This window comes from Tupaia chinensis, unplaced genomic scaffold (assembly GCF_000334495.1).
Source record: "Tupaia chinensis unplaced genomic scaffold, TupChi_1.0 Scaffold000037_18, whole genome shotgun sequence".
Lineage (NCBI taxonomy): Eukaryota > Metazoa > Chordata > Mammalia > Scandentia > Tupaiidae > Tupaia > Tupaia belangeri.
This window is the reverse complement of record NW_006159476.1, coordinates 1,860,525-1,872,268: the sequence shown is the minus strand read 5'-3', so window position 1 is coordinate 1,872,268 and position 11,744 is coordinate 1,860,525. Positions and strand designations below refer to the sequence as shown.

At 57.8% G+C, this 11,744-nt stretch overlaps 2 protein-coding genes across 4 annotated transcripts in view; one reads left to right on the top strand and one right to left on the bottom strand.

Annotated features, from left to right (window-relative positions):
* LOC102492466 (cytochrome P450 2F3) overlaps positions 1 to 2,465 on the top strand; it is a 3,420-nt gene extending 955 nt beyond the window's left edge. Inside the window, exons 3-9 of the mRNA XM_027771987.1 lie at positions 396 to 545; positions 709 to 869; positions 1,072 to 1,248; positions 1,338 to 1,479; positions 1,561 to 1,748; positions 1,975 to 2,116; positions 2,200 to 2,465. Of these exons, the coding sequence (XP_027627788.1) occupies positions 396 to 545; positions 709 to 869; positions 1,072 to 1,248; positions 1,338 to 1,479; positions 1,561 to 1,748; positions 1,975 to 2,116; positions 2,200 to 2,381 (1,142 nt within the window). The 3' untranslated portion in view covers positions 2,382 to 2,465. The remainder of the gene's footprint in view (positions 1 to 395; positions 546 to 708; positions 870 to 1,071; positions 1,249 to 1,337; positions 1,480 to 1,560; positions 1,749 to 1,974; positions 2,117 to 2,199) is intronic.
* A 43-nt stretch (positions 2,466 to 2,508) lies between these two features.
* The window catches only part of EGLN2 (egl-9 family hypoxia inducible factor 2), a 9,637-nt gene continuing 401 nt past the window's right edge, over positions 2,509 to 11,744 (bottom strand). For 2 of the 3 annotated variants that reach the window (XM_006140482.3, XM_006140481.3), the window contains exons 2-6: positions 9,817 to 10,876; positions 4,157 to 4,276; positions 3,601 to 3,737; positions 3,334 to 3,401; positions 2,509 to 3,150 (exon numbers count right to left, since the gene is read on the bottom strand). In XM_006140482.3, coding sequence (XP_006140544.1) covers positions 3,095 to 3,150; positions 3,334 to 3,401; positions 3,601 to 3,737; positions 4,157 to 4,276; positions 9,817 to 10,647 — 1,212 coding nt within the window. In that variant the 5' untranslated portion in view covers positions 10,648 to 10,876 and the 3' untranslated portion in view covers positions 2,509 to 3,094. Of the gene's footprint in view, positions 3,151 to 3,333; positions 3,402 to 3,600; positions 3,738 to 4,156; positions 4,277 to 9,816; positions 10,877 to 11,463; positions 11,691 to 11,744 lie in introns of those variants that run through there. The other variant, XM_006140484.3, reaches the window with a different exon arrangement.

The following is an 11,744-nucleotide window of genomic DNA, read 5'->3' as shown; positions in this document are numbered from 1 at the left end:
GCTGATGGGGCGGGGCCTGGCGAATGGGGCGGGGCCTTAGCGGAGAATCAGGCTAAAGGGGGCAAACGGCGGGGAGAGAGTGGGGCGGGGCTAAAATGTGGGGCGGGGCTAAAATGCAGCGGCCAAATCGAGGTTCCTCCTGTGGCCAACACAGAAAAGACTAGGGAGAGCAAGCACTGGTCAGAGACCAGAACCAATAAAGGTTGGGTCAAAGTGTGGATAGGGCCGAGAAGGGTGACAAGCGTCCTGTTAAAGGAGCAAAGCAGAGGACTGAGAGGAAATCGGTTCCTGTAGTTGGAGGCCCCAAACAGGTGTAGCCAGGACGCATCCTGGGTGGGCGTGGCTAACTCTCGGCCCATCCCCTTCTCTATTCCCCACCCCTACCCCCACCGTAGGCATAGTGTTTTCTAACGGACCTCGCTGGCTGAAGCTGCGCAATTTTGCCCTTGGGGCCCTGAAAGCGTTCGGGCTGGGAACCCGGACCATGGAGGATCGGGTCCTGGAGGAAGCGGCTTGTCTGCTTGGCGAATTCCAAGCCACCGCGGGTGCGGCGATCAGGAAAGCAGAAGGGCTTGGTGTGGTTGTGGCCAATAGGCTGGTACAAAGGGGGTCATAGGAAGGCGTTCTGGTGAAACAAAGCCAGGAAGCCCAAGGAGCTAGCTGGGGGCCAGGCTGCAGCGTACGATCCCGGGTCTGTTCCCACCCTAGGAGCCCTGTTCGACCCCCGGAGGCTACTGGATAATGCTGTGTCAAATGTTATCTGTTCTGTGGTCTTTGGGAAGCGCTATGGCTACGGGGACCCAGAATTCCTGAGGCTCCTGGACCTTTTCAATGACAACTTCCGCATCATGAGTTCCAGATGGGGCGAGGTGAGATGGCTGGTCCCTATCTCTCCCTCATTGTGCCCAACCCCGAGAACATACCCTACAAATAGGTCATCAGAATGGGACAACTTCAGATTCTTGAACAGTTCCGGAACCTCCAACATTAAAGTCCTGGGCCCGTCTCCCCATAAGGGAACGTAAGGTCTGGTGGCCTTGTCCAAGGTCCTATCAGATCCTGTCTCCCCAGATGTACAATATTTTCCCCTCCCTCCTGGACTGGCTACCCGGCCCGCACCACCGTATTTTCCGAAACTTCGCGGAGCTGCGGGTCTTCATTTCTGAGCAAATCCAGCGGCACCGGCAGACGCGGCAGCCTGGGGAGCCTCGCGATTTCATCGATTGCTTCTTAGACCAAATGGATAAGGTGCAGATCCTTACCATCCTAAACCCTATCTTTGCCGCCCACCGTCAAGGTGCCTGGCACGCTGCGGCGCCTGTCTCTTCTGCCCGCAGGAACAGCAGGACCCGAAGAGTCATTTCCAGGATGAGACGTTGGTAATGACGACGCACAACCTTTTCTTCGGTGGCACTGAAACCACGAGTACCACCCTGCGCTACGGGCTCCTCATTCTGCTTAAGTACCCAGAGGTGGCAGGTCTGAGAGGACTCAGGAGGAGGGCCTGGGGTCGGGCATGAGCAGTCAGGAATGCGTGGCTCACAGCCCCCACCTCCCCAGCCAAGGTGCAGGCAGAGCTGGACGCAGTGGTAGGTCGGACGCGCGCCCCACGCCTGGAAGACCGCGCGCGCCTGCCCTACACCAACGCCATGCTGCACGAGATCCAGCGCTTCATCAGCGTGCTGCCGCTGGGGCTGCCGCGCGCCCTCACCCGCGACACCCACCTCTGCGGCCACTCTCTCCCCAAGGTGCTCACCGAACCGGGAGAGTCTGCGGAGCCTAGGGGCGTGAGCACCTATTCGCTGAAATCGGCCAGAATGGGCGGGCGCAGCGTTGAACGACGCAACCAGTAGCCCCGAGAGCAGGCAGTCATACCCACCCTCCCCCCACCCCTTCGGGAAAAAAACGGCCACCATTGGTCTACGGGCGACCACAAGCAAATCCGGGGCTAACCCAAGCTGTGCGTACCCACAGGGCACTTTCGTGATTCCTCTGCTTATGTCTGCACACCGAGACCCCACCCAGTTCAAGGACCCGGACTGCTTCAACCCCGCGAACTTCCTGGACGACAAGGGCGAGTTCCAGAGCAACGATGCCTTCATGCCCTTTGGCCCAGGTCCGGGCGGGGAGGGAGGGCCCGGCCGGGATCAGCCCTGGGACGCACCGGGTGCTCACTGTGCACGCGACCCCCTGCCCCAGGAAAGCGGATGTGCCTGGGTGCGGGCCTGGCCCGCTCCGAGATCTTCCTGTTCCTCACGGCCGTCCTGCAGAGGTTCTGCCTGCTCCCCGAGGGGAATCCTGCTCGCATCGACCTCACCCCGCACTGCACTGGCCTGGGCAACGTCCCCCCAGCCTTCCAGCTCCGCCTGGTGGCCCGCTAAGGTTCGGCGCTGGCTCCGCTGGCTCGGGGAGCTCACAGGCCCTCACTGCCTCACCCTCTTGAGAGCAATAAAGGTCCTGAATTGCAGGTGGGGGTCTCGCTGGCGGGAGGGAGTCATCCTGTGCGGCTCTGAGGTAAACTTTATTTCTTGGCTGACAGGCCTGCAACATCCATGCTCCCCCCGGCACCTTCATCTTGCCCACACAGCGGCAGCCCAGTCCAACAGGTGCCGTGGCCCAAGGGGTTGGGGAGTCACTTCACATTCCAAGCTGGAACAGGGGGTGCGGGGCTTGGAGACACACCCCCACCCACCTTTGCCAGCAAGAGGCCATGACTCACCCCAACCCCAACTCCTGCAACCTGGTGGGAGGTGGCAGTGCCCCCCCCCCAGCCCTCCACACCTAACGGGGGCATGACCAGACAGGGCAGGACACAGGCCCAGCTTCCGTAATGACGGCCCCCAAGGCTGGCCTCTGCTCAGGTCAGAACCCTCGCCCCATCACAGGGCAGCAGAGATCGCTCATCCTCCTCAGCACTCAGCAACGGAAGGACAGAGCACTCCACACCAGGCAGGGCAGACGCAAAGTCAGCAGCAGCAGCGGCGATGGCAACAGGGAGGGAGAAGGCCCCAAGGCTGGAAGGCTGCCCGCAGGGCCCCTGGGCACTCCTGAAGTCAGGGCACGCTGTCTGTCCATGCAGCTCCACGGCTGGCCACTAGGTGGGCGTAGTCGGCTGGGACACGGGTACTTGGACACCTTTTTGTCCTGATGCTGGAGATGAGAGAGGAGACAGTCATCAGGGGAGAGACAGAGACCAGGGAAACAGGATGGGAGGGGATCAGGAAAAGATGGGGCTGTCCAGGGAGGAAGGGCAGAGGAAAAACAAGTGGAGGGACCCAAGAGACTGGGGTAGGTGGGGAGGAAGTAAATGGAATAGGAAGAGGTGCTAGATACCTAGCTGATACTTGTCTTTGGCTGCTGCCCGCTCCTTGGCATCAAAATACCAGACAGTGATGGCGTACCTGGGGAGCAGGGTGGTCGGAGATCAGTGTCCTGCCGTTCCGGTCACCATATCCATAGTGACACCATAATCCATCCTTCTGACCTGCTTGGTTCTATTCCCACCTGGGACCCCTTTTAGCACTTCACTCCCTAGTCCCTCGGGACTTTGAAAAGGCTTTGTTGGCACCTGGGCACATTCCCAGAAGTAGGGGGTCCTACCTGGTGGCATAGGCTGGTTTCACCTCGTGGGGGTTCCGCCGGTCAGACCAGAAAATGAGCAACCGGTCAAAGAGTGGCTCGATGTTGGCTACCACCGGCCGGCCCTCAGGGAAGATCTGCAGCAGGCCGCCATGCACCTGGGGGCAGGCCAGAGGATGAGGCTGCCTGGTCCCGTCTGGAGCCTCTGCCTTGCACCGCGCCCAGGAGCCCACCAGGGGGCGCAGCGGCAGGACACATCGTTCCCGCCCACCACTCAGGCTCTTAAAATGAATGACAGCCCAGAGTCTGCATCACCATGGAGATGGGCAGGAAGCTACTAAAGACAGGAAAACGGGAGGGTGAGGGGACTGTTCATTACAAGGCCGGGTGGAGCCAGGCAGACAGCACCATTCCGGAAACGGGGGAGTTCCCACCACACTCAGCTGGAGGAGGAGGTGCCAACAGTCCAGGCAGAGCAGCAGATTGCACTGCCCCCCTGTGGACTAAGAATCTGAGCTGGCAGCAAAAATGGGGTGGATGCACACCACCCACCCACACCCGCACCCCCACACCCTACCTTAACGTCCCAGTTCTGATTCAGGTAATAGATACAGGTGATGCAGCGCCCATCGCCGTGGGGATTGTCAACGTGCCTCACGTACCCCAGCCCGTTGCCTGGGTAACACGCCACCATGGCCTGGCAGAGATGGAGGGAGTTGGGTTTACTGGGGCTTTGCAGGGGCATTTGGGAGAAGAAGCCATTACCTTTTTAAAAATTATTTTATTTAACTTTATTTTAATTTGACCAGAGAGAGACAGAGAGAGAGAGCCAGCCAGCCACCAGGTCCAGGACTCAAACCATGGTCGGCCATGTGAGAGTCCAGTGCCCTTAACCACCACCGCCACCTGCTGGCCCCCCATTACCTCTTTTCTCACCCCTCTCTGCTGCTTGTCTTTCCCTTGACTCCTTGAAAACCCTGGGCTCCAAAGGGCTCCAGTCTTAAGATTTCTTCCTTTATCAGCCAAGGCCCCACTTCTAAGCTCATCAGAAACCTCAGCTCCTGGGACTAGCAGACAGTGTAACGGTTACATTGCGGCACTCTCACATAGTTGATCATGGTTTGAGTCCCGGACCCCAGCAGCTTAAAACTCACACCAGATGTGTGTGCCCAAAATCTCAAGAAAATGGAGAAGGGATTGCAGCCCTCCCTGTTGTGGGGGTAATTTCTCACTTTCTGTCTCTCTGGCGAGCACACGTGCCCTATAGCAAAAATCTCCATTTAAAAAAAAAAAAAGACACCTCAGCTTCTGTACCTCAAGAGCCCACCCCTCCCCCCACAACACATAGCCAAGGCAGAGCACCCCAATGAGATTCAATGAGTAACGGAGGATTTCATTTTGTACACAGTTTTGAGACACTGATGCCCAGGCCCACCGCAGAGGTGTGGATGTACTCGGTCTAAGCTAGAACCTGGAATTTTAAAGGTTCCCCAGGTCATTTTAACATGCAACAACTTTGAGCCGCTGCCCTTGATTACAAAGGTTCCCCATTAAGTACATTACCTGTTCTATGCACATTTGATCAGGAACCAAAACCTAGAGTCTAAATAGAAAGTGAGGTCTAATTCCAACTCCAAAGATAACTTGCTGAGTAACCCTGGACAGCCTCACCTGAAGGGGCCTCAACTGCCTCACCTGTAAAATGGGGCCAATAATCACCTTGGTTTACAGCAGTTAACGGTTAACCCCCCTGAGAACATACCTATGGAGGTTCCAGACCCCAACACACAGTCAAGACTCATTCCAGATCCTGGCTTCTGTGTGTACACATCTGGCTACAGGGTTACTGTTTCAGTCTCTTCCCCTGGTGGCTGCCACCCTCCTAGCCCAGCCCTGACATGCTTGGCCAGGCCCCTGGGATGTATGTCATCAGGGAGCTGACAGAAAGGTGGCTGTGATGCAAAGGAAAAGGCCCAGCCACTTCTGCAGACCCAGTTCCCTGGCTCGAGTCTCAGTGAAACCACAGGAGCTGTGACATCAGCAGGTGACTTAACTTCCCTGTCTCAAGTTCCTCATCCATGAAATGCAGCTGACAAAAGGAGGTCAGTCTGGGAAGACATCCAGCACAGGGCCTGAACATGACGGAGAACCCAGGCACAGGCTAAAATGCCATTTAAAAATTAAACAGGAACCTGTCCCAAAACCCACTGGGAGGGATACATGAGGTAGCAGGCAAACAGGGGAGGACTTGCATCAAGACTGCAGCTTCTCAGAACCAACAGCTGGCATAATGGCTATGTCACTGGACTCCCAGGTAGTTGACTGTGATTTGAGTCCCAGACCCGGTGGCTTAAACTCACACCAGGCGCATATGCGTGCATGCCCAAGGTCCCGAGAGGAGAATGGAGAAGAGGTTGCAGTGTGGCCATCCCCCCTGGGGGGATGATTTCTCACTTTCTGTCTCTCTTTCTCTGTCTTTCCGATGAGCACATGTGCCCTATAGCAAAAACCTTTAAAAAAAAAAAAAAGATTGCAGCTTCTCCTTAACTAGGGACCACCTGTCTTGACCGCTTCACCCATTGACAACTCTGCTGACTGCTGCTCCCCGTGAATGCTCAGCTACACCTGTAAGCCTGAGTGTATACTCCTATACATCCATAGGTCTGGGCTGTCTCAATAGGCCACTGAGACAGCCCCAAGCCAAACATTCATGATCAAACAGATCAGTGTCTGCTGCCAGAACTGGAGGCTTGGCAAGCACGCACAGCAGGCTGGGCTGATCTGATGATTCCCCCATCCTCTTCCCATTACATTATTCCCAGAGCTCACCAACTGTGGATGTTAAAACTGCTCAGTATTAAACAGGTGCGCCTGATCCACTACAGAACCTGCCATTAGAGGGCCACCCAGTGGCATGGTGGTTAAAGTGGCTAGATCCACATAACCAACTACACAGTTTGAGTCCAAGACCTGGCAGCTTGAGGAACATGCCAGATGCGTGTGTGGGCCCCAAATCCCAAGAGGATAATAGAAGAGATGGCAGTGTGACCATTGGGGGAGGGACCTCACTCTCCATCTCCCTCCAGCACAAAGAAACAAAAACCCTGTCCTGGGAAAGAGAAGCAAGGAGGGCACCATCATCTGAGCCATCCAGGAGTGACATGCCAACCTTCTCTGGCAGTACCAGGGTTCAGTTAGAGTAATCCCCAAGGAGAACACCAGCCCCTCCACCCTCCACCCTCCACCCTGAGGTTCAAGAGGGAGAATCTCTGGCAGTACCAGGGTTCAGTTAGAGTAATCCCCAAGGAGAACACCAGCCCCTCCACCCTCCACCCTGAGGTTCAGGAGGGAGAATCCTCTTTGAGGGGCTCACTCCCTGTAGATGGCTCCACCTCTGAACCACCACCTCACTGGGAGGAACGAACGTGGTCTGGGTCTTGAAGTCAGGGAGGTCAGAGGCCTTCCCAGTTAAAGAAACTCAGGTAGAGATCATGCTGGTTCTGCAGGACAAGGGGGTGGGAGAAGGAAGGAGTCCAGCCCTGCACCCACTTCCCCACAATCCATCCTGCACAGCAGCCAGAGACCCTTTCTCCAGCTCTCAGTGCAACCCCAGAAAACACAAATCCCCAAGCAGCTCCCAAAGGCCACCAACCTCATGTGCTATGCCCATCACTCTGCTGCAAGCCTTAATAGGCCTAGTTCATCCCTACCTCCAGGTCCCGACACCTTCCTGGACACTCTTCCCACTGGTCTACCTTGTTATTCAAGACTTGGGCCAAAGATTCCCTTGGGTACTCTAGCGGAACCTCCCCCCACTCCTCTCAATGTGGAAGCAGTACAGGCACTTGTTTACCTGCCACTGATCTGAAAACAGCTCATGGAAGTCCCTGGGGCCAGGTCTCCCCAGTGCCACACTTGCCGACAGACAGTACTCTTCTGAGACCGCCTCCATCTTGCCCTGCGCGCTCTCGCACAGGGTCCCAGCACACAGGCAGAATTGAGGAATGCAGGCTGAGCAGAGATGGACAGCTGCCCTCTAAGGCCCTTCCCTTCATCCACACATGCCTTGGGAGCGTGAGGCAGAGGCATCCTCTAGCCTCAGGCAAAGCGAAAGCTCCTTACCCCCAGAAGGGAAAACCTCGGCCCTTAGGAAGGGTGACAAGAAAACTTTCACTCCCTCCTAGCTTAAGGAAGGGGCAGGTAGGCCTGGAGCCAGTAGAATGAGGAGTCAAGCTACAGTGACAACACGTGAACAGCCCCTCACCACTACTACTGTACATAAACACACCCGTCAGAGGTTAGCCAGTGGCAGGGCCGAGTCAACACTCTCCCACCTGCAGGTCAACTAAGCAGAGGACAGTAGGACACAGGAGTCCCACTCGGGAAGGACTGAGCAGCAAATTACTCCTGCTCTTCACCACCCGTGATCCAAACTCCCACAACTGCTGCCACCCAACTCAGCACCCCATGGCCTTACACCAGCACCTGGATGGGGCCCCTAGAAGGCAGGGAACCCTGGACCTGCTGTCTCACTGGGGAGGGGCGGGGCTGAGAAAAAACTCCAGTGACTGGGCTCCTTCCCTCCCTCTGGGTCCAGCCTGGCCACTGCTTACCTCCCCAGGCAACAGGGTCACTCAGAGCTAAAAGAATCCCAACAACTCCCTCCTCCCCAGGCCTAGTCAGGGCCCTGTCCCAACTACACCCAAGATGGGAGTCAGAAACACCAAAGAGGAAAAGATCTACCTGTTCTATCCTGCCCACCCCAGACACAGCCAGACTAGCAGAGGACTTGGCCTCTGTGGACGAGCAACTGAGGCTCAGAGCAGTGTCCCGCCTCAGGCGGTCAGTTCTCCTGGCCTTCCCCTAGACTCCCTCCTGCAAGGACAGCAGGACCCCAGGGTAAAGATGCTGAGCCAAGGAGGCCACACTGATCTCGCCCGCATAGAAGCAAAACCCAGGGAGGGGCCGGCTCCAGCTATCAAGTAAAGGGAGGGAGAGGGAAGCAGGACAAGTTCCAGCTGGGGAGGGGAGGAAACAGGCCCAGCCTCAGGGGAGCCCTGGTCCCTTAGCAGGCTCTAGCCTGGGAGGAAGGCAGCAAAGTGCAGCTCAAGATGGGCTCACAGAGAGGAGGGAGAAGACATCAGAGGCATGGTCTCACTCCCACGGGGCAGAACACAACTGTACCAGGCATCACTGGTGCTGAGCACTGGCACTCCCCACAGCGCCTTGTCCAAACGACACCAGCCTTGGACTCAAGGCCAGGGCCTTCACACTCTCCCATGAGGACGACTACCATGTCAGCAGACCAGAAAGGCCCTCAGGACCATTGTACTGTGCAAGGCTCCTGACCCCAGGCTCTTGAATAGGCAGCCCGAGGCCCATGAGGCTGACAATTGCCTGTAAACTCTAAACAAATAAACATTTTCCTAAAGAGAGGGTCTGTGGCTTCTGGTAGATTCCTAAAAGGACTCAGATTCCAAAAAAAGATTAAGGCAGAGTGCCAACAGAGGCCAGAGATAGAGATGAGGTGACAAAGACAGAAGGCACAGCAGGGACTAAGACAGGAAGACGTAGGAAAGAGGACAGGGGCACCACCTGGGCCAGCACGCAGTCAGCCATGCCGCCCCCCTGAGGCTGTCAACACCCATGCCACAGCAGACACAGGGCGCAGTGCAGTGCTGGGCCAGGAGCTCAGCACAGAGGGCAGCTTCCTTGGGTCACTGCCACCCTCCCCTTCCTTATTCAGGTTCTCCTGCCTGGGAAGGAGGAAGGAGAGTCAGATGGGGGACAGGATGGGCAAGACAGACAGGCTAGCAGACGGATGGACAGAAGGGCAGAACAGGGATTGAGGCAGAAATACGTGCCTGCTCTCACTGTTCTGGGTCCAGGGCCCATAACCAGACACCAAGGGGTTGTGATACCCCACCCCAGCAGCCCCCACACACATGTGACACTATGAATGACAGCAGCTCTCACTAGGTTTTTCAGGTTTTCTGGCAAGGTTAAGGTTAAGAACCACTGGGGCTCCAGGCCAAACCCCTGGTTTACAGGTGCACAAAGGCCCACACGGAGGACATTAACCCCTACAGTATACAGTGAGTGTGCCTCTCCACTGGGGCTGCCTAAACCATTTTGTGGCCCCAGGAGCCTGTCTCCAAGCACACTCAAGTCAGAGCCCTCAATATCCACAAGCAGAATGCTGCAAATCCCGCCCACAGAGGGGCCTGCAAGCCTTACCTTGGTGCGCCCGTTGATGACATAGCTGCCCAGCCGCCCAGCACAGTGGCGGATGACAGCGTCCACGTGGCCCATGAGCGTGCCAATGCTGCGGCAGCCTGGCTCGTGGCCTTCCACCCAGGCAATCTGGTCCCCACGGATGCTGCGCGGTGGGATAGCTCGCTGGCTCACTAGCTGCCCGTCACGCAGGCGCCCTCCCCTCTTCAGGGCCTCCACCTCAGCCAGCACGCGGCCACCCAGGGCTGCCCCCAGGAAGCTGTCCTTGACGCAGATGCCATAGTACCGCATGCAGGGCACAATATAGTCCAGGGCCAAGCGCTCAGGTGCAGAGGGCTGCACCTCCTCCCTCAGCCCAGCGCTGGCCTCGCCGTGGCCACTGCCGCAGCCCATGCCACCCTCCCTCTCTGCCTCCTGGTTCTCTTGCCTGGCCCAGGGCCGCTTGCCTGGAGAAGGGGCATCCCCACCATCCTCGGCCCATTTGCGTTTTGGAGCCTGAGGCCGGGCGCCCTGGGCTGCCAGTCGCTGGCACCCCTTGGTGACCAGCGCTGCGGCACCTTCACTCTGTAGTGGCCGCAGCTCACCACCATCCTGCCCACCAAAGCCCTCCCGCAAGGGACTGGCAGTGGTAGAGGTGGCTGTGGTTCCAGGAGTCCCACTGCCTGCTGAGGCCTCCCCAGGTACTCCCGGATGGTGGTAGGAAGGGAGCAGGGAACAGGGCAGGTAACTCTCCACCCCCATCCTGGCCCCGCCAGGCTCCAAGGCCTCTGACACAGACCCCGGCAACTGAGGGACAGCCTGACTCAGGGGCTGCGGCTGGCACGGGCTGTCCATGGCAGCAGTGTCTTCATCCCCCGGGCATGGAGGGCACGGCCCGGGCCCATGGTGCCACCCTCCTCTGCCTACTCCTCCTCCACTTGATGCAGCCGGGGGCCGCTGGGCCTGATGTGGAACAGGATGAGGCAGGGCAGGCAGCAGGGGCTCTTCTCACAGCCTGGGAGTACTCGCTGGTTCCCAAGTCCTCTACCGTCCCTAAGGGCTTGGGAAGGGACCTTTCAGGGTGCTGGAAGGAGAGAGAAAAAGAAACGTGAGAAGAATAGACGCAGGTGGGTTAGGGGAGGGTTGGGAGGTGATATGGGGAGTAGGAAGACAACCAGGACAGACTTGGCTGTAAAGACCCCTAGATCTCCAGGCCAAGTGTGGGGATGAGACCCTGAGAATTGGGAAAAGAACACGCTGACAGACGAGAGCAGTCAGGGGAAGGAGCTGGGGGAAGAGGTTGGGTCCAGGACCCAAACATAGAAAACTGCAGGGAAGGGACAGAGAGGGAGAAGACCTGAGGCTGAAAAGCAATAGTGGAGGGTGGGGAGTCGCAGGGCTGGAAGCGAGTAGAGAAACCTGGGGCTTTCAGAGAGATGTGGGAGGGGGAGTTGGGGCGGTCAACGAGCAGAGGAAAAGCAGGATCCAGACAGAGTGGATAACAAACAGGGGAACCTGGGGAGTGCACAGACAAAGAGAATGGGGAACCCAGAGACAGAAAAACAGGCAGGAGAGGAATTGGGAGGGAGGGCCAGAGACGGCCGTACGGAACGGGTTGGTGGGGCAGACCTGAGCCCAACGGGAGGAAGCCTGTTGGGAGCGGACACACACCCAGACGGAAGGGAGGTCCGGAGACCGACGGACGGAAAGTCTTGGAGGAGGGTCCAAGGGGACAGAGGGAAGGGCGGGGGAGGGTTCGCGTACTCGGGGACAGGACGAAAGAAATAAACCGCCCTCCCAGCCTCCTTCGGTACGGCCCTGAGGCCCACCCGGCATGCAGTGGGCGACGGAGGCAGGGCTAGGGGCCCTCAGACCCCAAGCCGCCTCCCTGGGGCGCGCACTCCCTACTCCCACCCAACCCCCGCCGTGGCAGGCACCCAACGTGCCGGGAG